This window comes from Chrysoperla carnea, chromosome 2, assembly GCF_905475395.1.
Source record: "Chrysoperla carnea chromosome 2, inChrCarn1.1, whole genome shotgun sequence".
Taxonomy (NCBI): domain Eukaryota; kingdom Metazoa; phylum Arthropoda; class Insecta; order Neuroptera; family Chrysopidae; genus Chrysoperla; species Chrysoperla carnea.
Genome location: NC_058338.1, coordinates 8,031,785 through 8,055,370, shown reverse-complemented (window position 1 = coordinate 8,055,370; position 23,586 = coordinate 8,031,785). Strand labels below are relative to the sequence as shown.

The 23,586-nt window shown below is 29.9% G+C and overlaps 5 protein-coding genes across 8 annotated transcripts; 2 read left to right on the top strand and 3 right to left on the bottom strand.

Moving 5' to 3' along the window:
• Positions 1 to 600: 600 nt before the first annotated feature.
• On the bottom strand, positions 601 to 4,687 carry LOC123293365 (dual specificity mitogen-activated protein kinase kinase dSOR1). Of its 2 annotated transcripts, XM_044874154.1 has the most exons (5): positions 4,408 to 4,687; positions 3,378 to 3,431; positions 2,007 to 2,646; positions 1,209 to 1,541; positions 601 to 919 (listed from the first exon to the last, which is right to left on the bottom strand). In XM_044874154.1, the coding sequence occupies exons 1-5, from the start codon at positions 4,515 to 4,517 to the stop codon at positions 815 to 817; spliced, it is 1,242 nt and encodes a 413-aa protein (XP_044730089.1). In that variant the 5' UTR covers positions 4,518 to 4,687; the 3' UTR covers positions 601 to 814. The 2 variants fall into 2 exon arrangements, with proteins under 2 accessions (XP_044730089.1, XP_044730090.1); XM_044874155.1 differs by lacking the exon at positions 3,378 to 3,431 and having other exon boundaries at positions 4,408 to 4,686.
• Positions 4,688 to 6,006: 1,319 nt separating this feature from the next.
• On the top strand, positions 6,007 to 8,060 carry LOC123293368 (60S ribosomal protein L17). 2 transcript variants are annotated; one of them, XM_044874160.1, is made up of 4 exons: positions 6,007 to 6,106; positions 6,332 to 6,421; positions 6,590 to 6,862; positions 7,681 to 8,060. In XM_044874160.1, exons 2-4 carry the CDS (start codon positions 6,341 to 6,343, stop codon positions 7,882 to 7,884), a joined length of 558 nt encoding a protein of 185 aa, XP_044730095.1. In that variant the 5' UTR covers positions 6,007 to 6,106; positions 6,332 to 6,340; the 3' UTR covers positions 7,885 to 8,060. The 2 variants fall into 2 exon arrangements, with proteins under 2 accessions (XP_044730095.1, XP_044730096.1); XM_044874161.1 differs by having other exon boundaries at positions 6,093 to 6,171.
• A 1,258-nt stretch (positions 8,061 to 9,318) lies between these two features.
• LOC123293367 (60S ribosomal protein L10a) lies at positions 9,319 to 11,210 on the bottom strand. The gene is made up of 4 exons (XM_044874159.1): positions 11,092 to 11,210; positions 10,818 to 10,973; positions 10,165 to 10,486; positions 9,319 to 9,537 (listed from the first exon to the last, which is right to left on the bottom strand). The coding sequence occupies exons 1-4, from the start codon at positions 11,094 to 11,096 to the stop codon at positions 9,367 to 9,369; spliced, it is 654 nt and encodes a 217-aa protein (XP_044730094.1). The 5' UTR covers positions 11,097 to 11,210; the 3' UTR covers positions 9,319 to 9,366.
• Positions 11,211 to 12,710: 1,500 nt separating this feature from the next.
• On the top strand, positions 12,711 to 22,654 carry LOC123291414 (60 kDa SS-A/Ro ribonucleoprotein-like). Its single transcript, XM_044871690.1, has 8 exons — positions 12,711 to 13,355; positions 14,675 to 14,886; positions 14,957 to 15,162; positions 15,328 to 15,683; positions 15,940 to 16,171; positions 16,311 to 16,318; positions 21,110 to 21,247; positions 21,897 to 22,654. Exons 1-8 carry the CDS (start codon positions 12,830 to 12,832, stop codon positions 22,652 to 22,654), a joined length of 2,436 nt encoding a protein of 811 aa, XP_044727625.1. The 5' UTR covers positions 12,711 to 12,829.
• LOC123293366 (endonuclease G, mitochondrial) lies at positions 18,841 to 20,972 on the bottom strand. Of its 2 annotated transcripts, none has more exons than XM_044874156.1 (5): positions 20,824 to 20,972; positions 20,268 to 20,755; positions 19,555 to 19,752; positions 19,313 to 19,493; positions 18,841 to 18,995 (listed from the first exon to the last, which is right to left on the bottom strand). In XM_044874156.1, exons 2-5 carry the CDS (start codon positions 20,747 to 20,749, stop codon positions 18,900 to 18,902), a joined length of 957 nt encoding a protein of 318 aa, XP_044730091.1. In that variant the 5' UTR covers positions 20,750 to 20,755; positions 20,824 to 20,972; the 3' UTR covers positions 18,841 to 18,899. The 2 variants fall into 2 exon arrangements, with proteins under 2 accessions (XP_044730091.1, XP_044730093.1); XM_044874158.1 differs by having other exon boundaries at positions 20,268 to 20,752; positions 20,824 to 20,955.
• Positions 22,655 to 23,586: the final 932 nt, after the last annotated feature.

Genomic DNA, 23,586 nt, shown 5'->3' with positions numbered 1-23,586 from the left:
TTGGTAAGCAGTCCATACTTTTTTAATTATTCGTTATGGAAAATGTCGAAAGTTCATAAAAAGGGATGTTTTGGAATTTTTTAAACTAGTAACGAAAATTAAGGAATATTTGTTAATCAATGAGTAAACTTTCGAAATTAAATTTGATATAAATAATTTAGGAAATAAAATTTCGATTAAAATTTTGCAAAATGTCTTAGGATTTCGAGGTGGAAATCATTTCGTATCAAACTTTGTATAATTTAAACCGGGTACATTTTTTCCGCTACTTTTTTTTAACAAGGTAGCAATATGGCAACTTCTTCATGTCACATTCAGCTATGATCTTCATTATTGCTAATCGAAAGAAAATCTTAATTTAACGATCGATTTATATTAAAAATATGTATAAAAAAATTAGAAGTGAGATATTTTTATGTTTTCTCTGGTTCTAAAAGACGGCTAGATGGTTTTTACTACCGACTTAGCAATAGATGAAAATAAATAGCTAGGAATGATATTGGTGTCTGAAATAGATAAACAAATATTATTACATGCTAGCTTGTGAACAGGCAGACCAATCATTTTCAATATGAATATAATTTGAACAAAATAAAAAGATAAAACACTTATTATTATATTTTGTTTAAACATCATTTTAACAAGTACAGCAAGATATTCCAATAACTATTATCTAGAAAAATTTGAATTTGATACGATTATGAATAAGTTCACGATTATGATCAACGTTACCGTTATTTATGTTTTGTTTTTAAATATCTTACATTTATTAATTATTTAATTTGTAACAATATCTATTTTGAAAATTTAATATTTAAGTAGTATTGTTTGTATTTGGTGGTTTTAAGTCCATTGTTTTGCATACCCAACCGGCAATATCCACATTCGATGATTCAGCTTTTTTAATCCAATCATGATTCTAGAAATTTTAAAAATATTTGTATTAAAATAAATTCAGTTTAAAATACTGAAGTGATGTTCAAATTATTTTTAAATTTATAAGAAAACCAGCAGATATTGAATAACTTTCCATATTTCTGTAATCTATCGTAAACGCTTTCGCTGAAAATTCAATAAAGAACAATAATCCTCAATAAAATCACGCTTAGAAAAGACGTATGCAACAGAATGTTTATTGAATCCTATTAATTTGATTTTGTTAATATGAAATAAATTATTCATAAAGCAAAAATTACAAATGAACTTACCATTAAAGTTTTTAAATCCGCCCGTTCTTCAGGATTCTTCTTTAGACAACGATCAACAAAATCTTTAAATTCGTCAGAAAATATACCTGACGGCAATTTTGGTGGTTGTTCGTTTACAATGTAATCAAGCAATTCAAATATTGCCATCGATCTGGGTGTAGGTACATGACTTGGTGAATCACTACCTTCAGGGCGTGGACCAAATATGGCAGCTAAAGTTTTTGCATCTGGTGGTGGTATTGGGTATACTCCAACGGCCATTTCCACTAGCGATAATCCAAGTGACCAAATATCACTTTGTACTGAGTAATGTGTGCCTTGTAATCTTTCCGGCTGTGAAATTTTTAAAAACAAAATCAATTTACAATTAATCTTTTAGCCAGCCTATTTCTTTTCGGACGAACCTATTAAAAGCTCAAAAAAATGGCATAAAATAAACAATATCACAGAAAATTTAATATTTTCTAACAATCCTTTAGCTAGTTCAATACGAGGTTTGCTGGTCAGAGTCTGAGGACCACCTGAGCATGGGGGCATCGATGCATGACGCCGTCTAGCCCTTCGGTAGCTATGCCACTGAAGTGAAGCTTTGTTTTTAAAACAAGCACATTTATTATTTCAACACTGATTCACAGTAAGCTTTCAACTATATTTTTAATCCCTGGCCACCAAAAGGTGACTCAGCCTCTCTTAAAGTAGTTGAGATCTCCCATTCCTTTGTTGGATCAACATAAATTAATATTTTTGTATATTTTTAGCTCTTAGAATATAAGTTTAAATTAAATGAGTATAACTTACCGACATGTAACTACGAGTCCCAACAAAAGAATTGGCCATGGAATCAATCAATTGACCCGATACACCAAAATCACATATTTTAATTTCACCACTACTATTTACTAAAATATTACTCGGTTTAACATCACGATGCATAATTGCATGTTTATCCCTTAAATAACTAAGTCCTTTTAATACTGCCGTTGTGATCGTTCCTAAAATATCTTCTGGTATTCTACCAGCTTTCTTTAATATTAAATCCAATGAACCAGCGTCCATATATTCCATACATATGCTAATTTCGCCATCACTATAAAAAGCGCCATAAAAGCCTACAATATGTGCAAAATTACATTCATGCAATACTTTTAACTCTCGTATAATTTGTTTCTTTATTGCTGGCTTTACTTCCAGATGTATTAATTTTAATGCCATTATTAATTTACTAGATTTATGGCGTACTTTTAATACAACGCCTCCATTGCCAGCACCTAATTCACCTAATTTTTCAAAATCATCAACACTTAATTCACCAACTTTCTCCTTTTGACATAAAAATACTTGGATACGTTTTCGTTGTGTATCGTCCATTTCAATTTCTTCTAAACGTTCGGTTAATGCTTCTATGCTGGTTTTCGATTTTCCAACTAATGTGTTTGTGCTGCAAAAATAAAACAATAAAATTTTATTTGGGAAAAAAATATTGCGTCTACAATATCCCACCCATATAAGGTAAGAGGACAAATAATATATTTATTACACATCCAAGGAGCAAAAGTAAAGAATATCTCAGATCTTATGTTCATTGTCGCAAAAGCCAAAGCTGAGGGTGACAAACATGAGATCTGAGACATTCATTACTAGTTGAAGATGATTTTCAAAAATTGGTTAGATCGAGGAATTCGTTATATTAAGGTTCGTTATACTACGTTTTAGTCCAGGCGCCAGCAACCTATGATCCATGGGTAATTTATTGATTCATCGAATTTAATGATTACACTTGAGCAACAAAATTTATTTCTGAGGTCATATTTTCTCCTCATTACATGATTCTTATTACTAGACGCATTTTATTGAAATGGGTTATTTGGAAACATTTGGAAACATGAAAATATCTACATTGAAGAGCAGAAAGGAGGTTGGAAAGTTGGTACAACTAAAAGGCACTTCCAATAACTCAATTCACATACAAATTGTCAACTCTTTAATTCAATTTGGAAAGACCTAAAAAAAGAAAAGGGAGTGGGAAGTTGGTACTCCTACAAAACAATACAAGGTCTGGTAATCAACACTGTCTATACAGGGTATTTCAACCTTTAAATCAGTCAATTGTTTATTTAACATGTTTAAAATAAAAATATCAGTGACACGAAACGTCTTCCTTATACTCACATTTTGGTTGACTTTGCCCCACAGCCAAAAATGGTTGCTGACGCCTGTTGTACTCTGTACATAGAGGTAAAAAACAAATTTCAATATACTATTCAAGTTTAAACAGTTGACGCTTTAATGGAAACATTCTTGTAGCCATTGTAGGAACTTTTAACCCATTTCCTCGAAAAGGAATGACAAGCTCTACTTATTTACTACTTTAGCTTTTTACTTTACATAAAATACCCTGTTTGCACCATAGAATTTCATATTTCTATGGTTTGCACCAAGCGATTACTTGGAGAAGTTTCTTTGTCTGCCAGGCTCGTGCGCACGGGGAGGGGTAGGTCAAACCCCTTTGAATAATATTTATAGTTTTTCTCTGCTGTTTTTATACCATGCATATATGTAATATGCAAGGTATGCTAAGTTTAGTCCCAAGTTTGTAACGCTTAAAAATATTGATGCTAAGCAAAAAATGTTGGTATAGATGTGCATAAAATCACCTTATTAGTCCATTTCACGTTGTCTGTCTATCTGTCTGTCATCTGTCATCTGTCGTTTGTCGTCTGTAGTCTGTCTGTCTTTCATCACATATACTCAAAAACGAAGAGATATCAAGAGGAAAATTAAAAATTTTTCCGTATTTAGACTTCCAAAATTTATATGAAGCGAAAAAAGGTAAAAATGATATTTAGATTATTAAAATCTAATCACTAAACCCCTCGATGTTCTATAAGTTTCAGCTTAATTATCTTTTTTGAGAAGTTTGTTGAAAAAAAAACTGTTTAAAATGAAGTATACAAAGCAAAACCTACGTTTTGATGCAACAGGCTGGCCGGTAGAACAATAACTAAGTATAGAACTGAGAGACAGTAATCCACAAATTTTTATATTCAGAGTGCATATCCAATAATTTTATGCTAAATAAAATAACCAAAATAAATTATTGACCGGCTAGAGATTGTATTTAGAATTCATTCAATCTCTACTGGCAAAGGCGTATCAATTTATTAGCAAAAATAAATCGAAAATTTTCTCATAAACTTACTGAGTATTTGTTGTTTCAACAATTGATGGAGCAGTCGAAGTTGGTGTAACCACAGGAGCTGGTTCGATGGAACCAGGAGGTAATGTTAAATTCAATTTATTTTTTGACATATTGTTTATAGACAAAATTGTGTAAAAAAGCACATAAAGTTTTTAAAATATAAAATATACACTTAAATCACCCACATTATTCAAAATTATTTTTTTGCTAAAATTCACTAGAAAAAAACTTCAATATGTAATCACTTCAATCGTAGGTAGTACTTCAAATTTTGAAGTGTTTACAAATCTTAAAAATAGGTAATGGTAAATATTCAAAAAAATTCAATATTTCTAATTCTAGGAAACACTGCAAAAGTATTATTATAAATCTATAACCCACAACTTCATATCGTTAAAACTGCCTATCAAAATATGACTTGAGATTATGCTATTTATCAACCCAATATGACACCTTACCATAGAGATGCGTTTAGTAAAAAACTTAATTTGTTTATATTAGCAAAAGTAGCTAAATTCGAAATTTTTGCAGTCAATTATGACAGGTAAATAGAGTATTCCACTATTTTTGAAAAAGTACTTCAAAATGTTGATTTTGCTTATAAAAAAGCACCAAAAATTTATTTCCGAAAAATACACACGCTTTCTTGCCAAAAACTTAAATTAAATTTTAAACCTTTTTTAAACTGTCAAAAACGTGGGCATCCAATTTGATGAGGTAATATGGGTATCACTATACGAAATAACACAAATAATTTTGACAGATATATTCATAGACATCTGATTATAATATAAATATAAATACTTATCTATGGATGATATATTATACCCAACTGTCTACACTGAACTAATTGATGGTCTATGACTCATACCGCTATGACATCACAGCAGGGCTTACCCGCGTTTTAGGTCACGTGATATACAGTTTAAAAATTACGATTTTTAATTTTAATATTTTAAAATGTGAAAGAGTCATCAACACTGCCTATGCATGGTATTTCAACAATTAACTCAATCAATTGTTTATTTTCACTTGTTTAATAAAAAAAAAAAACTGTTTCACAGAGCACTTTATTTATAAGATGTGCATGTAAACGTAGCAAACATAGAAAAATCAAACTGTGCGGCAAATTTTTAAATCTTATTTTGGTTATTATTATTATTAGAAGATCGCCCAATATTTTGCAAATAATTATAAATTCATAAGATAACAAGACATTTTAATGTTGAAATTAAACTAGAGACAATTTATTAATGTATAATGTATGAATTTGGCGAAAATTTAATATCGATCAATAACGAATCGAATTATCTCTATGTTTTTTAAAACGCAATATTTGATTACAAATTTAAATTATCAAAAGGCTTTTTTCAACTTGTATCTTAATTTGTAAAAATTGAAGCCAGTTATTCTAAAAAGCAATAAATTCGAATAAGCAACCACATTTGAAAAAAATTAATAAAGTTTATGATAATCCGATTTCATTATTTCTACATTACTTCTAATTTTTAAATTAGGAGTAAACCTTAAGATTTGTTTTGTTATTCTTAGTTCTTCTTTAAATTCTCATAAAAAAAATTAAATTTTTAATGATTATTAAAAAATACGTTTGCTGTATGCTATTTAAAAACCGCGCTCTAGCTGTAATCGTTGCGCATGCCCTTTTAAGAATTCTTTCCGGTCCTGTCGTTCCATCTAGGTAAGTCTACGTATGATTTTAAAAAATAATTCTTTTAACATCGGTATATAGTGAAGAATTTTTCGGTAAATAATATTTTTAAACAATTAACTATTAATTATATTTAAATAAATTCATCGACATTTTTAATTTATATATAAAGTGTTATTATGTTTTATTTTTGAAGTGAATACATGTGTGTGTAAAGACAACATTTATCAATAAAATTTTGTAATTTATTTTTAGGATTTCAAAATGGGACGTTATTCGCGTGAACCTGATAATGCAACCAAATCATGCAAAGCCCGTGGTTCCAATCTTCGTGTGCATTTTAAGGTAATTATTTATTTGTTTCTAAAAATATGTTAAATAAACATAACCTAAAAGTTGTATTGCCTGTTCTCCTCCTCCGATAGCAAAGCATGTTTTTAATGATTTATTTGTTTCCCTTTGCCCCTGAAAAGTTTTGTAAATTTATCTCTATAGTCTAATTTTCTTTTTCAGAATACACATGAAACCGCTATGGCAATTAAAAAATTACCTTTACGTCGCGCTATCCGTTATTTAAAGAACGTAATTGAACATAAAGAATGTGTACCATTCCGTAGATTTAATGGTGGTGTTGGTCGTTGCGCCCAAGCCAAACAATTTGGCACAACTCAAGGTAGATGGCCAAAGAAATCAGCTGAATTTTTATTACAACTTCTCCGTAATGCCGAAAGTAATGCTGATTATAAAGGTCTTGATGTTGATAGATTAGTGATTGATCATATTCAAGTAAGTATATTATTTTGAGTCAGTTTGTGCAACAAATATTAAAAAATTGAGGGAATAAAGCATTTGACCTAGGAATCGACTCCTCCGTAGTAGATTTTTATGGGATCCGGTGGAAAATCTTTTTTGAGTCTTGACAATTTTCACCAAACCTTACCGTTTTCGATATATAAGCGTTTGATAACTCGTGTTTTTCAAAGTGCTGCCAAAAAAATCCCTGACCACTTGCTTTTTTGCCAGACATATTTTCCTGATCCTTTTGACATCCTCAACACAACCAAACAAGTTTTACACATTTTCCAGAACCATCACTTCAAATTTTTTTATCGCGTAACGACATTTTCGGGTTTTTTGGCATAATTCGGAAATGGGACGACTTGTTGAGCTCAAACTTTGCAGGATGAGTGTTAAGAATCTAATGAATTATCAATCAAGCAGACAGTTTCCAGAACCATAACGTGCAAGTTTTTCAAATCTCCCTCTGGGGGAGAATATGACACATAGAAATTTGAGGAAGCTTACAGGGTGATTTGGAACATTACCTACTATCATATTTAAGGCTCAGCAGACGGTTACCATGACCATCAGTAAATCATATGTACATGTCTCTAACTAATTTGGGCATAAAATAATTTTGCCATAAAATACTCGTTCAAACAACAATATTTAGTTCTATCATTCTTAATGGAAAACCCTTAACTTTTTCAAGAATCCTTTTCATGTTCAATCAATTTTAAGTTCTACAAACCTTTATTTTGAACATTTTTTAAATATATTGATTGATATTCTAGTATTAATTCTATCTAAATGTTTTTTTATAGGTAAACCGAGCGCCATGTTTACGGCGACGAACATACAGAGCTCATGGTCGTATTAATCCATACATGAGTTCACCATGTCATATTGAAGTATGTTTGACTGAAAAGGAACAAGTTGTTGCAAAAGCTACCGATGATGAACCATCAAAGAAAAAATTATCAAAAAAGAAGCTTGCTAGACAAAAAGAGAAAATGATGAGAGAATAGATGATGATTATTTTATAAAATATTCTGTAAAACAATAAAATAAATAAAAAATTTGTTGTAAAATTTGTTTTTGTTAATAAAAATAAATTTTCCAACTTGATTTTGAAATATACTTTTTTCTTAATGTTTGTACGTCTTATCAAGTGAGGATCAAGTACAAAAATGATACATTCTTATCAAAGATTTCTCCAAGTGGGACAAATTTTTTTCGTACACTATTAAAGGGATTATTTTCGACCATGTTAAGGATAACTTCTTCTTCGGAAAATTCGGAAATCGGACGTTCTGTATTAAATAAAGAAAAATTATCTTTTTCTGAGTGACAAATGACGATGTATACTCCACTGTGTCGCAAAAAATGCACGGATTACATATATTTTTTGTAACACAAAGATAAGAACACTTGTTTATCAAGGATTGTTCGATCAGGAAATCACCGCCGATATTCTCGCACTGACACACTTGCATTTCCACCATAATGCCCGTAAATAAAGTGAATATTGACATATTCTTGATTTGTAAAGTTTATTCCTTTGGATTATTATCTTTGAGGGCATAAGGGTGTACGTCACTCCTTAATCTTTGATACAAATAAATATATTAAGGAACTTTCTTTCGACTTAAAATTGTCCAAAGAAGACACCGTAAGCTTTGTCCATCCATTAAGTCTCGGACACCCTGTATACAACCCCGCAAAAAAGTGGTGCCCTTTTACCGCATCTACCCGAATACTGACCTAAATTTTATTGTTATACGCAAGACCTTACAGAAATAAACCTGAAATCATTCGAAAGCTAAATTGGAAAGATTTACTTTAATGTTTCTGTAACAAAAGCTAAAAAATTTATATCATTCCTCATCGATATTTGGTAAGGAGTCAGATTGTTTATAATTTAATCGAGTGCTCGGGGTTTTAAGCTACTTTGTTTTTTAACCGACTTCAAACAAAAAAAGAGGTTATCAATTTGACTGTATTTTTTAAGTCGCTAATGCTAATGTTCAACCTCGGTTAATTTATTGCAAAATTTTTACAAATAATCCATCCAAGAAAAATAATATTTACAATGATCTCTAATTATAATTCCGATTTATTTCTATAAGGTCACTGTTTGAGGAGATACCACGGTATCTCCTCTAATACCTAGTGACATGTGAAGTGTCTATTTTGCTTTGTAGAGAAATAAATTGTGCATATACTCCATTTCTAGTATAAATATTAATGCTACCATGATGCATCCTTAAGCCGGTTTTTTTGTAATCTCTACCGTGTAGAGCCCCCCTTTGACTAAAAATTTGTCAACTCCTACTTTTTTTGGTGGACGCCCCTAAATGACAAATTTTAAATGCGGCACTTTCCAACATAACTGAAACCTTATGTTATTGATAACTACTAATTGGATTGAGAAAGGAGAAAGAAATAAAATATAAATAAAATCAATTTTTCAAATTTTTATTAAATATATATTAAATTGACATAAAAATTTAATATAAACGTTGTGGTGGTCCCATTGATGATTTTACATGAAGTGATCGAACATTTTGCCAATGTTTTTTCAACAATGATACCAAAAAGTTAATTGATAAATGTACGTTTTGAACCAACTCATCTGGAGGCATACCAACGTGACCTACAGCTACAGAAAGACACAATACCTGGAAAAGAAAACAAAAAAAATTGTAATTTCGAGAAAAAAAAACTATAATAGCTGTTTTGAAAAGTTATCAGTATTTCGAGACCATACATAATACCGAAAAATGTTATTTAAAACGTTTTGTTTGAAATGCCGTTAATTTATCAGAAATCGTACGGTGAACCAATATGAAATTTTGAAATATACAGGGCGTTCTGTTAGTGATTGCAGATCGTCATCCTGCAGAATAAGCTCATAACGACGAAGGAAAAAGTTATTTTCCACTTTTGGATCTGAAGCCTTCCCATAGCTATATCTCTCGAATCAGACCTCAGATCGAAATTTGGTATAGAGCTTTTCCATTTGTCTTGACAAGCTTAATTTAATGGTACAATTTTCTGCTATCAATAACAGAACACCCTGTATATAAAAAGCGTATATAGGGTGGTCTCAAGATACCTTAAAAAAATTTTAAACTTAAAATGTTGCAAAAGTGTATATCCATAATGGCCTTAAATCCCATTACAGTTAAGTTGCAAGTGCGAATTAATTTCGCATTAATCTTCCGTGCTCAAATATTAGGAATACAATATTTTAGCTGGCTTGATAATGCATAAAAAAAACAAGAATAATTATCAAATTTACTCACTTTTTTCATCTGGAATTTGATGGTGGCTTTAACTTCATCAATTTTTTGTGTCATTGATTCTTGATGCGATAATAAACCAGGGAATTTACCAGCTTTATTTAAACCTGGACCCAATAAACGTGGAATTTGTTTGATTAAAGCTTCACTAGCCAAAAATGCATCGTATTTCTTTGCTAGTTTCTTCACCAATTTTTTATTTTTGTTTAATTTCTTTAATGCTTCAACATCCATGAATGGAATACCGTTGGCTTTGGCTTCGTCACAATGTTGTTGATCTCCAAGAACACATACTTGCATTTTTGGTCGTGGAATATGCTTTAGCCTAAACAGTTTTTGAAAATATTAATTAATATAAATAATTTCAAATCAATTTGTCCAAATTGCTCAAAATAATCGAAATTAGTACAAAATTTTAAGCAATTTAGGATTGGAATATTGTGATTTGAGTTTGACATACCAACTATGCAAACCCACCCCACTATGTGAAAATTTAAGATGAAAGAAAATGGAATGGTCGGTAGTTTTTTAGGCTACCTCCCCAGTTAATTTTAAGACCCTGGGTGCAGGTCTCGTGTTAGGCTATTATAGCCGCCTGTAGAAAAGTTTGTGATGATACAAAAAAAACATGTGGTCGTTTTCATGTTAAAACGTACTTAACGGTTCCAGAGAAACGTTTGTCCTTTTGTGGATCATAATTCTTCAAACCAATTTGGATTTCCACAGTTTCCAAAAATCTACGTTTCTTAATCTTGGATCGTGTCAAAACTCCATTGACACATTCGTAAAGAGTGTCACGCGATACTTTGGATCTAAATAAAACAAAAAAAATATAATTAAAATCAACTAAACAATTATTAGAATTTACGAAATATATACAAAAACTTTAAAAATATTTAAAGATTGATGAGAAAAATTAAAATTACTCACGTCATATTGACTGCACGTAACACTCACTAGTTATGAGTTTCGCGTTATAAATTCAAGACGGAAATGAGACCGACTTGTGTAATTTTTAGTAGAACATCTACAAATATATTTGAATACTAGTAGAGACACCTACGAAATGAATAAACTCTACAAAGAACTACTTCATCCACCATAGAGATGGTATTTTCTCAAATTTTTCAACAAAGGAATTTTTTTTAAATACTTTTTTTTTCTTCGCTTGTTACTAAAAATTGATTCAAAATTCATGCAAATAAACCTTAATAAATATGTTTAACCTTTTTCTATTCAATTTCCCTGTTTATATGTAGACCTGTGAAAGTTTTTCGAAATATATAAATTAATTAATTTCATTGTTTACATTTGTTTTAGATCGAATACAATAAATTTTGACAATTTACAGCTACTTTTTTACGAAGTTTAGTTTCCTCATATGAAGGTGAATCCCCCGTTTATTTGCTGATAAAAAGTATTAAAAATAATACGAATCAATTCAAAACAATATTATTTTGGTAATAAAATGTATCAGAGGCGTAGTGAAGGTTTCATACATAAATGACAGAGAAAGGGCAACCCAGTGTTTAATATTTTGATTAAACAATTTAGAATTGTTCTTCGATAACTGTTTAATTAATGAAAGAGTAATAAAAATGTTGATAAAAAACAAAGAAACATGATATAATGAGGCATAGTCATAAGTATTTTCATGAAATTTTATTAAAATTTTCAATTTTTATATGCTTAAAAAGTTGGTAGATTTTCCTTGCGAGGTAGTAGATTTGGAAAAGATACTCAAAGTTGGTAGATCTACCTAAAAATTGGTAGAGTTGGCAACATTGGTGCAACCTATAAAGAGAAACGATAAAAACAAATCTATATTTTTGTATACATGTTGAAAAGAAAAAGGATAACTTAAAAAAAATTTAGCTAGTTTTGATAAAAGTAATTATAAATATCATTGCATAAGGTTTTACTCATACATTATTTAGTTAATAAAAAAATGTATGTTGCTTTAAACCGTGACGTAAAAGGCTAACGTTAGGGGACGCGAATCCAAATTGAAGGCATTTTTAACAATTACCATAGAGTCATAGATAACAGTTACAGGATTTATTATCGGTCTTTATGGCCACGCTATGTATTTTCCGCATCGAAAAAAAAAAAAATTTGTTATAAAAATTTTGTATTTGATTATTGTGAAATAATTCGCGTTGAGTATAGAAACATAGCGGAAGTCATGTTGAGATTCAATGACACTGTATCATACAGTACTATGGTAAGCAAAAATGACTTCTATTTAGTTTGGCATCATCTTGATGATTAGAATTTGTATATGTAGAATCGAATCCGAAGGATCAGTGAGATTAATGAAATTTTTACTTAATATTAACTTAGATCTTTCTGTTTAATATTATGTCTACTAACTACGCCACTGTTGAAATAAGTCAGTAATTATAATCTATGAGTCATTTACCTTATAAGACGATAGATAGGAATTTATTATTTGAGCCTTTGAGGTTCAATAGAAATCGTGTTAATAACGGGAGTTGACAAATTAATGAAAACATTATATTTAAGAAAATAAGACATTTTAAAACATAATTTTTAGTGTTTATGATAACAAAATATATATTTAAAAATTGTTTCCTTTGTTTAGTGATCTTGTCAAATTGATGTCAAAATATTGTTAAATTCACATCAAAAATAATTATTGACGAATATGGCAAATAAGGAAGTTTTTCCTTCCACGGAATTAAATTTAAATCGTTATTTATATTTAATGTCAGAAGATGCACGTTATGTGGCTGGTGATCCACATGTTCACAAATACTTTGAAAAAACTCGTTTAAAATCAATTGACGTGTTTATTGAAAAGGGTAAAGAATTAGATATCGTTCCATTAATTGAAGCAGCTGCATCTAGTCCAACATTACCACGTAAAGATGCTGTTATTTTTGCGTTAGCTGTTTGTGCTCGAAGTGGTAAAGTTAAATTGCAAACTGTGGCGTATTCCAGCTTAAAACAGATATGTGTAACAGCACATGAATTATTTTTGTTTATCAAATTTTATGTACATTTATCTGAGCACAAAGGTTTTGGAATGGGTTTTCGTAAATCTGTGAATAAGTGGTATTTGTCGTTAGATGCGATGAATTTAGCCGAAATTGTGACTGAGATTCGTGGCAGTTCTGGATGGACTCATAAAGATTTGTTAAAAATGACACGTCCTAAAACAGACGACAAAGGTTATTATTTTTTTTTTGAAATTTTTAAATAAAACTCTAAGTCCAATAATGAAGACTCATTTAATCACATCGTTCTTAGTTACGTTTTTCTGTTTTTGTTCTTTTTTTTCAAAAATATGTTGGAAAAACGAAATTTAAATTTTCCATAAGCTTGGAAATCAAAATAGGGAATATTCATGTATTTTTTTTATATTTTTAATTCATTGTTTACACCGTTATAATAAAGTAAAAAATATTAATTCTGCTTACAAATACTGTATTTAAGTGTAAAAAATATTTAAAATACATTATAATTTTGAGATATTTAAACGCAGTTTTTTGGCGCTCTCTGTTGATGACGTATAAGTACGTGATCTGTCAATTGGTGACAGTTCAATGTATAATTTACACTTGAAAAAAATGAATTTATAACATAGAATTTACACTCGTTATTATTAAGTTTTCTAAGAAAAAGCCGTAGAATAATATAATTTAATGAAATATCATATAAAATGTAAGTAATTAATATCATACAGTATGTCAACAAATTTGACAAGCCCGTACTTTGATGTCACGTCCGTATAAAAATTTGAATTTCCTTTTTAGAAATTTTTAAATGCCCTCACTGAATTTGTACTTTTATTAATTAATTTTAAGTAAATAAACAGATATTAATTACTTAAATAATGGTTTAGTTGAAATATCCAGTCATTAAAGTTGCGGAAGAAAAATATCTGAACCAAATTTAAGTAATTAATATCTTTTTAATTACTTCTCAGACGGTTACTACGGCTCAGCAGACGGTTACCATGACCATCAGTAAATCATATGTACATCTCTCTAACTATTGATGATTGTGAATTAATACAAATTCAAAAATACGGACTGTAGTTATCTTTTTTAAAAACAAACGATAACGTAATCAACACTGTCTATACATGGTATTTAAACAATTAACTCAATCATTTGATTGTTTTCACTTGTTTTTATTTTAATTTGTAAAAAATGTATAAGAAAGCCGGTAGCTTTTATCTTTTCATTCAATGATAAAATCAGTTGGTTCTAACAGGTTTAGTTTACATTTTTGTTACTCGCGGGGCTGACATCTTAGCGTTAAAATCCTATAGACAATCTTAAACTTATGATCAGGCTATTATGTATGACCGAGCAAAAATTATCCCCTGCATACGTTCATAAATCAAACTTAAAAATCTCAAAGAATTGCCAAACGTGATGACAGTGATTTAAGTAAATGTTTTCATCCGAGACAATTTCTTGATCAAATAATGTACGATAAAATGAAAAATTCAGTGTATATAAATTATAATTTAATTTTTCAGCGAAAGAAGCTGTTTTCACGTATATAATACGTGGCTTAAAAGGAGCTGAAGAAAAATTTAACAATGTTGCTGAAGCACAAGCTGTTTTAAATCATTTTCGTCTGATTGAAAACTTTAAACATTGTGACGATGCTGAAAAATTAGCACAAATGATTGAAGCAAATAATTTAAAATTGGAACATGTTCCAGGTCACTACAGAAAAAGTCGTGAAGTAAGATCATATATATTAAAATTTTAATTTTATTAATAAATTTTTAACATTTTGTTATTAAATATTTTAGGTTTGGCACGCCTTAATACCACGCTTACCGTACAAAGTTTTTCTGAAATACTTACCGCGAATTCATACTTATGGTATATTAAAATATAATACACCATTGTTTACCCAAGTGATGGCTTATTTGAACTCACCAGAACGTGTTAAAGGATCGGGTATACATCCAATCGAACTTTTGATTGCCTTGAAAGAATATGAACATTGTGGAAAGTGAGTCCTGATTTTTATAATTTTATCTTATGAAAAATTATTATTTACTCCAATCATCTTAGAGTTTCACTTCGGAATCTAACGGAATAAGATTCTGCTGAATACTTGTATAGAGTGGGACAAAAACACATTCAAAAATAAAATAATTTTCATTATTTATTTTAGATGTCCAGATTTCAAGAAATTGGAATATTATAAAGAACGCGCTGCTAAAAATAATGTTTTAGCTGGTGCTGGAGATGCACCCGAATTAAAACCTGCATATGTACCTCACCAAGCGATAATTACTGCATTGAATAAAAATTTATATTTATCATTTCAAAATCCTGCTAAAACTGATGTACGTTATATGGTGACAATTGATACTCGACCCCACATGGATGAGAAATGTTTTAAATGTGGACATGTTACTGCGTATGAAGCAGCCGTTATCACACTATTGTATTTGTTAAAATCACAAAAAGATGTTGTTTGCGGTGTGTTCAACGATAAAGGTGTTTTTATTGTTAATTTGGATAAAAGTAAGTCATTAATTTATTTCCTACAACAGAAGGTTTGATTACATAGTTTAGCTCCTTAAATTTAGATAAAAATAAGGGTCCTTCGTACCATAGATCGTTTTCAGTTTGATTAGAAATATTGAATATTAAAGTTTACAGATCGCGTTCTGTGAATCAGACCTAAATGGAATAGTTTTCGTTATGTTTGGGAAAAATTATTTTATTCTTTTTCCGATGCTTTTTAGTCTTGAAATTTTTTGTTTTAATTTTCTTGCAGATATAAGCTTCAAAGATGCTGAAACACGATTACGAAATGTTCAAAATGGGCATACATTATTCCAAAAACCCATTGATTGGGCTGAAAAAAAGAAAAAACAAATTGATGTTTTCATAAACATTATACATTCACCAAAAGTGTACTTCCAAATGCCAAAGGCAATGCGAACACCACCAGTTAACATGCGAAATTGTCTTGGTCAATATCGTAAAAAAGTTAACAACAAAGCTAAGTAAGTAATTATCATATTTCGTTGATTAAGCCTTAATTAAATACGTATATTAAAATATTAAAAATTTAATTTTTTGAATATTTCCTATTATACAAAAAAATGTTATTTATCTAATCTATACTTAAAAATTTTTTTGCAGGTTAATTAGTTTGTGCTTATGCTGTCACAACTTTGCTCTGACCACCGGAGCTCCCGGAATAATCGACATATGTGGTTTCGATGAAAATGTTCCCAAGATCATTGAATCAATTGCACATGATGCACTAAATTAAACAACAACTCTTTATAATTATTATTATTTTATAAACAATTTAATCTTTTATTTTTAAATTGTTAGTAATAAATTAAAAATTATTTAACAAATATTAATATGTGAAAAAATTGTGCTTTGATATTTTTTAATTTTGATTCAATTTACATGATTATATACAAAACTCCGGCCATCAAATCACGAACACAATACAAGTAATATAGATAAAAATTTACATAGCTTTAAACGTTTTTTGAAAAGTCTGGAATGTAATGTTTTGTATCCCTTCACGATCGAACGTATGGACATGTCCATTTTTAAATCTATTCATAGATAGAAAATATTTTTTATATTTTTATTTTATTTTAATTTTAAGATATTTATCATGGATGGTAAGGTCTCTTTATTTAAATATTCTTGTAAGATAAATGTATGCTTTTATCCAGCTGTCAATAACTTCTAAGATTGAAGACGAATAAATTCAGAAAAGATTAAGGTTTTTCTAACGACATTAGAAAGAGCGTGATATCTTTAAAACAGAAAAAATATAGTTATCTAAGTTGTAGTGTATTACTTCAGTAAATCTGTCAACACTAAAACGAATACTATCATTTTTTATCCATCACTGTGTACAAGCATCTCATAGTTACAGCACACAGAATAAATTGAATAACGTTGCCGCTTGTACAATTCACTTCTGCGTTATACTAAATATACTTCAAAAAGTAATCTTTGTTTATTGTTTTTTTCGTAAACGTAAACTACATCCTAATTAGGCTCAAAGCATTCGTAATTTGTTTATTTACATAAATGGGGGCATCCATTAATAATGTGAGCTCAAATTGGGGGAGGCTTTCAATAAAATCTCATTTGAACTGAGGGGGGCATAATCGAGGATCTCAAGTCAACTTTAAAAGAAATATAAATTATTTTATAGATAGTAAAAAAAGTTATTTTCACGGTTTATTTTCCCTTAAACATATGTAGCGTAAATCTTACGTAAAGGGGAGGGGTCCAACCAAAGGAGGAAGAGTCTAAATTGAATAAAACAAGCCAAGCCCATTTTTGAAAATTTATTTTATAGCTTTATGTCGTTGAAAACTACATCTTTGGAATTTTAGAATGGTTACAGAAAAAGTTGTTTGTCAATAAATTGAAATTTTGTTTTAGGAGGAAGTCTTCTGTTTTCAACTCAATTTTCAATTCTTTTAGAATTTATTAAGATTGAGTTTATTCCGAATAAACTTGGCAGTTTGTTGAATCGAATCTCCTTTACAGGCATTTGAAATCGACCATGATAAATATCTTAAAATTTGTGAATTATCGTTCTTTAATTGTTAAATATATATATTAACTTGAAATCGTGAATTTTCCTACTAATTTCTCAAATTGAATCACGAGACAACATATTAAAATTTGTAAATAGCAAAAAACATGGCACTTTATCTGTGAGACTAATTATGAATATCATTTTGTTATTCATTTGTGAGATTAAATACTAAAAATTATGGTTATTATGTCCAAAATTTGGAAATTTTTTTTTTATTCGTTGATCCGTTTTGAACGTTTTCAAAAATAGAATAGTTTCGAATTTAAACCTACATATATATATATAAAGTTTTTGGAAACGTTTTTCTTTATTTAAATAACTTCAAAATAACAAAAAAATTGTGATGTCTGTAATTTTATTTTATACAAATTTTAACGATTTTTGTATCGAAATAATATATTTTATTAACCTCGAAAAAATTATGAAACCAAATCTGCGTGAAATATTATGCTTATTGAGTAAAAATTTTATTTAGAACTAGTTGAAGGTAACGTAATTACTAACAATGGATGTTTAAAAATATTGAATCTATTTCGGAATTGGTCACTCATTGTATTTGATATTCTAAATATTCTAAAAAGTTTTAAAAAAATTCAATCCCTTGTAGTAATAACGTTACTGATTTAAATCAGGTTTATTAATTATTATTAATTTATACATATATTTTTTTTTTATTGGGTAAAATAAATTGAGAAAAAAATTTATATTTTTTATTATTAGTGATCTGAATTTTAGTACGATTTGTTAAAAATGCATTTTTCTTTTGTATACCTTCAATATTTTAGATTGAAATAAACAAATTTGAATTATTATGTTTTTAGAAATTGTATTTCCTTATATTTTTTTCATTTAGCCCCGATGTCATCAGCACCATATATTATTATCATTAGTATATCCACTTTTAGAATAGACTTGGATTATTTTTAAAATGAGATACCCGGTATATATAGAGCTCTAAAGGCGACTCCAGTATTTATTAGCTGATAGCTGATACTTTTGATAGTGCCCCTTCCCAAAAGGTATAAAAAAAATCATTTTGGTTGAGTAAATGAAATATACAATTTAAAATTCAATAATTTAAATATTTAATAAACAACTTATAAAACAAAATTATCTAATTGTAAATTTAATTAAGACAATAATTTATGTTATCTTTGTTTTCCGTTAATTTTTAAAAATTTATCTTTTGTCACTTTATTAAACAATAATAAGCCAGCTGCTCGTTCTATGGATTCTGGAGGAACCTGATAAAAATTAAAAAAAAGTACAATTAACGTATTTATTGATATTTTTCGACAGAATTATTCTCCTCAAGAACATATATATTAAGGATATGAATCCTATGCCGAGCCCGTGACTGAATTTAAGGCGCTTATCTGGGCGGAGTCTAGTCATCGGTCGTTGCGAAAACCAATTAATTGAAAACAAAAGACAGCCTGATTCGCAGTACAAAGTACGCAACGATCGACTACTCTCCCAGATAAGCGCCTTTTTTCCTGCTACTCTCTCCACTCTAGTTTTACGTTCTTAATATAAATGTTCTTGGTAATACCAAATATACCTGGAACATTGTTAATGGAGTTGTATCAGGAATAGGTTCGTTGGGCATAACATACGCTTCCATTTCTAACACTCCATTATTCGTTTCACCAACAACAACCTTAAAAAAATGTGTTGGAACTGCTACATTATTTGCTCCAATTACTTCATACTTAACATATGATTTTCCATCAGCTTCACGTCTAAAAAAAATTATATTAATCATATAAATTTGTTCTTTGGAATTATAATACAAGTTATTACTTTGGTAAATATAATGGTCCAGTACAAACATAAACATTGGGATAGACTTTTGTTAGCTTTCGTACATATTTTTCTAAACGATTCCATGAGTCTCGATTAAAGCCTTTACCAACTTGTGGTGCCATATTGGATAATAAAAACGTTTCTTCGCAATGTTTTTGGCTTTTGCGATGGTTACCAGCAGCCGCTAAATGTCCTCTTCATCCAGAAAAATTAAACATAACATCAAAGTTTGCAGAAATGTGTCATACAGGGTGTTACTAAAAGGACTGTACAACGATCTACCAGGTAAAGTTTAAATCAAAGTGACCAATTAAGATAAACTTGTCTGTGTATTAAAATTCCTCCGTTTAGGCGCCATACGATCCCAAACCCAAAGTGCATAGATATATAACATATAGATAAAGAATCCCATGTATTGAAATTGGTCTGAATTTGAGATATATAGATGTATACTAGCGCCACCAAATGAGTGGCTAGAACTAAAAAAATAAAACATATAGGATGCGTTAAATGGTTTTATTTAGTTCCCAGCCACACTCATTCTGAGGTGTTGGAAATATAGAGATAGAAAGATACATTTTATTTTTCTACGCCATATAGATCTATCCAGGTATATAGAGATCAGATCAGATCAGGTCTAAGTCAAGTTTAGCTACATCGGCCTATTTCGAGATAAACTATATCTGGTAGAGCTCTTATTTTTAATTTACCTATCGTAACTCGATTTTTTATAATCGGAATTCTCTGATCTAAAATATGGATGAATTCGTTCATCCACCGTAAAGTTGCATTTCGATCGGTCCACTTCATCGTTATGTTGAATAGACTCTTTAGTTAAATGTTCTAATACCCAATGTGCCACGCGATTTCGTCGATCATAGCAGAGTACATAATCTTCTTGTGATTTTACCGTTTCTGGATCCATACTAGGATATCCATATTTCATTATTTGTCGTGTACGTTCTCCTAATGAAACAACACTATTTGCTGATTGGTTGTAAGGGGCAATTGCGGTTGCAGCGTACACTTGTGGGAATATTGGATATTTTCTATATCTTTGGTAATTTTCGATATCAGGGTATACATTTTTTAATTCGGAAATGATTCTATGTTTTTCAATATATGTTCCAGTTAAATAACATGATGCTCCAATTGATACGCTTAGGGCTATTTTGGAAATTTTTTTCATCATATTCTGCTGAAATAAAATTGCATTATTTATGTAACGAGTGAAAATTGTATGCAAATTGGCAACTGTGTACGTACTTTTTTTTCCCAATTTTTATTTAGTTTCTGTGATTCTGTATACAACTTGTTTTCTTTAATAAAAATTAAAAAAAAAACGGTGGAAAATTCTCGGAAAGTAAGTTGACGGATTAAAATGAAAGCTTGAGGAAAAATATTTTGTAATTTAAAGAAAAATTGGCAGCAGTGTACGAACACATGTGTTTAATTGTCACGCAGCCAAGCAGAGCAGATCACTTAACCTAAAATATATAAATCTGCATTGTTTATTTACAAATTATCAATTAATTTATGTAAAAAAACTGAGAAATTTTGGATGAATACAAAATGCAGATACAAAATAAATTCGATGCTAAGCAAGTGAAAAGTATACTTGAACGGGAAAATGAATTTATCTCAAATCTTTTTGATATTTTACCAGTTCCTGTGTCAGCGATTCAAAGAGGTAAATTTTTTACTTTTTTTTATTATTTTTTAGTTATTTAATTAATTTTTTTTAAATTACTCAAATTAAAATGATGACAATATTTTTTCTGTGCGATTCCGGTAGTATTTAGGTTAGGTTAGAGTGGCTGTCCTGGGGTGAGACACACTTAAACCATAGGGTCCGTTGTGATACCGTAAATGGGTTGGCCCATCACCGGCCACTACTCCATGAACCATTTGGAGCTGTTTAAGAACAGCAGGAGGGCTTTGACGTCGACTGACTTTAGGTCGGAGAGGTCGTCAAAGAGAGGCTGACTCAAGTAAGTCCATCTCCTCATGACAAGAGCTGGGCAGTGACAGAGAAGATGAGACATTGTCTCCTCCTCGTCACCACTGTGACAGCTCCTGCAGTAGTCGTGATACACTACCAGGCCTAAGCGTTCAGCATGCTTGCCGCCCAGAGAATGTCTTGTGATAGCCGCAACAACTTTGCGAACAGAGGCCCTTGGAAGTGATATGAGAACTTCGGAACGCCTGCGATTGTACTCAGACCATATCTGTCTAAATAGCCACATTATCTTTCAAAAATTTCGATAAGAAAAAGCTAAAATTCATTAATTTTAAGCTTTCTACTAGATTAAAATTTCTAAAAAGTTATTTGTTCGTAGATTTTGATGAAGATGCGTTAGTAACCGTATCGGATAAAAAAGGGAATAAAATTGGTACAGTCGCAAATCCAAAAACACGAGTAAAATCATTGGAAGAATTACAAAATCGGCTTTTAGAATTAAAGAAAAATAAACGACTTAATTACAAAGAGAAATTATTGAAAAAAGGTTTAAAAAATCGTATTAAGAAAAGAGTGAATAAATTAAACAAAAAACCAGGAAAGGGTCAACAAAAATCAGAAAATGGCGGTTCTTCAGATATTCAAGTAAAATCTGAAGATGAAAAGGATACTAAAATGAACAAACCAATATTTAACAGTCAAGGAAAAATGGTCTTTTCCAAATTTGATTTTGGTAAAGCAGAAAACAAAGTAAAAACAAAAGTTAAAAATGATCCACAAAAAATCCTTAAAGATATTGAAGCGAAATCAGCAAAATTAAAAGAACTAGCGAATAGCGGTGAAAAGGACAAAGCTGAAGAATTAAAAAAGAAAACGTTATGGAATACTGCGTTATCGAAAGCCGATGGTCAGAAAGTAAAAGATGATCCAGAACTTTTGAAGAAGACAATTAAACGTCGGGAACAACAAGTGAATAAAAGTAAAAAGAAATGGGAATCACGGCAAGAAAGTGTACAGAAAGCGATGGAAGAACGACAAAAGAAACGTTCAGAAAATATTAATAAACGTAAAAAAGATAAGAAAATGATAAAATTAAAGAAAGCTTCGAAGAAAGGTAAGATTATACCTGGTTTTTAAAAATAATTATGTTAATTTATGTTTATGTAATAAATTTATTGAATTTCGACTTTGTACCATAAAATATAACAAATTATTTAGCAATATTCTTGTTTTAATTACTTAGTTTTTAATCCCAGTGAGTTCTTATTTCTTCTTGATCTTATGCAAGATCAACGAGATTTATGGTTACCAGCTCGCATTTATTTCTTTAGTTACGTTAGTAACCAATTACCATCAGAAAATTCACTTAAAAAAAATTTTAAGTTCAAGTTCAAAATAATTTATTAATATCGTCAGCATACAAAGTTAAAATACAATATGTCTTAGAATCTATAGTGCCTAGCCTAAGCTTTACCTATATCATCTAAATGGAAAAATCTTATACAAAAACAAGTCAACAAACAATTGATTGAGTTAATTGTTGAAATACCATGTATAGATAGTTTTGATGACGCAATCGTTTGTTTTGTGACGCCACGTAAATTAAGAAAGATATCCACTCTTAAATAGCCACACACACATAACTGATATCCCATATTAATACATACTTCAAATTTTCATCTAATTAGCGCCCTCGTGGGTAAACAGTGATGTTTACAAGAAAATGTTTCAAACAAAAGTTGTTTAATTTTTTTATAAGGAACATTTTTTACATTTAAACATTTGTTCTATCTCTAACGGTTTACAAGATGGGTCCTACGGACCCAAGACCCAATTGACCTATGTTGCTCATTTACGAACTCGACTTCACTTTTTACGTTTTAAGCACACTATAAAAATTTCAGCTTGATATCTTCGTTTTTGAGTAATCGTGATGACAGACGGGCACACGACAGACAGGCATACGGAAATGGACTAATTAGGTGATTCTATGAACACCTAAACCAAAATTTTTTTCGTAGCATCAATATTTTTAAGCGTTACAAACTTGGGACTAAACTTAATATGTA

Coding starts and splice junctions, on each gene's coding strand:
- LOC123291414 (XM_044871690.1), top strand. CDS start 12,830: ATGGCAAATAAGGAAGTTTTTCCTTCCACGGAATTAAATTTAAATCGT. Junction 15,163..15,327: donor GAATATGAACATTGTGGAAA/GTGAGTCCTGAT, acceptor TATTTATTTTAG/ATGTCCAGATTTCAAGAAAT. Junction 15,684..15,939: donor TATTGTTAATTTGGATAAAA/GTAAGTCATTAA, acceptor ATTTTCTTGCAG/ATATAAGCTTCAAAGATGCT.
- LOC123293366 (XM_044874156.1), bottom strand. CDS start 20,749: ATGATGAAAAAAATTTCCAAAATAGCCCTAAGCGTATCAATTGGAGCA. Junction 19,753..20,267: donor AAAAAATCGAGTTACGATAG/GTAAATTAAAAA, acceptor TTCTGGATGAAG/AGGACATTTAGCGGCTGCTG. Junction 18,996..19,312: donor CTCCATTAACAATGTTCCAG/GTATATTTGGTA, acceptor AATTTTTATCAG/GTTCCTCCAGAATCCATAGA.
- LOC123293368 (XM_044874160.1), top strand. CDS start 6,341: ATGGGACGTTATTCGCGTGAACCTGATAATGCAACCAAATCATGCAAA. Junction 6,422..6,589: donor ATCTTCGTGTGCATTTTAAG/GTAATTATTTAT, acceptor TTTCTTTTTCAG/AATACACATGAAACCGCTAT. Junction 6,863..7,680: donor TAGTGATTGATCATATTCAA/GTAAGTATATTA, acceptor GTTTTTTTATAG/GTAAACCGAGCGCCATGTTT.
- LOC123293365 (XM_044874154.1), bottom strand. CDS start 4,517: ATGTCAAAAAATAAATTGAATTTAACATTACCTCCTGGTTCCATCGAA. Junction 3,432..4,407: donor GTTGAAACAACAAATACTCA/GTAAGTTTATGA, acceptor CTCTATGTACAG/AGTACAACAGGCGTCAGCAA. Junction 920..1,208: donor CGGATTTAAAAACTTTAATG/GTAAGTTCATTT, acceptor TAAAATTTCTAG/AATCATGATTGGATTAAAAA.
- LOC123293367 (XM_044874159.1), bottom strand. Junction 10,487..10,817: donor CGTTTCTCTGGAACCGTTAA/GTACGTTTTAAC, acceptor AAAACTGTTTAG/GCTAAAGCATATTCCACGAC. Junction 9,538..10,164: donor TCAAATTCCAGATGAAAAAA/GTGAGTAAATTT, acceptor TTTCTTTTCCAG/GTATTGTGTCTTTCTGTAGC.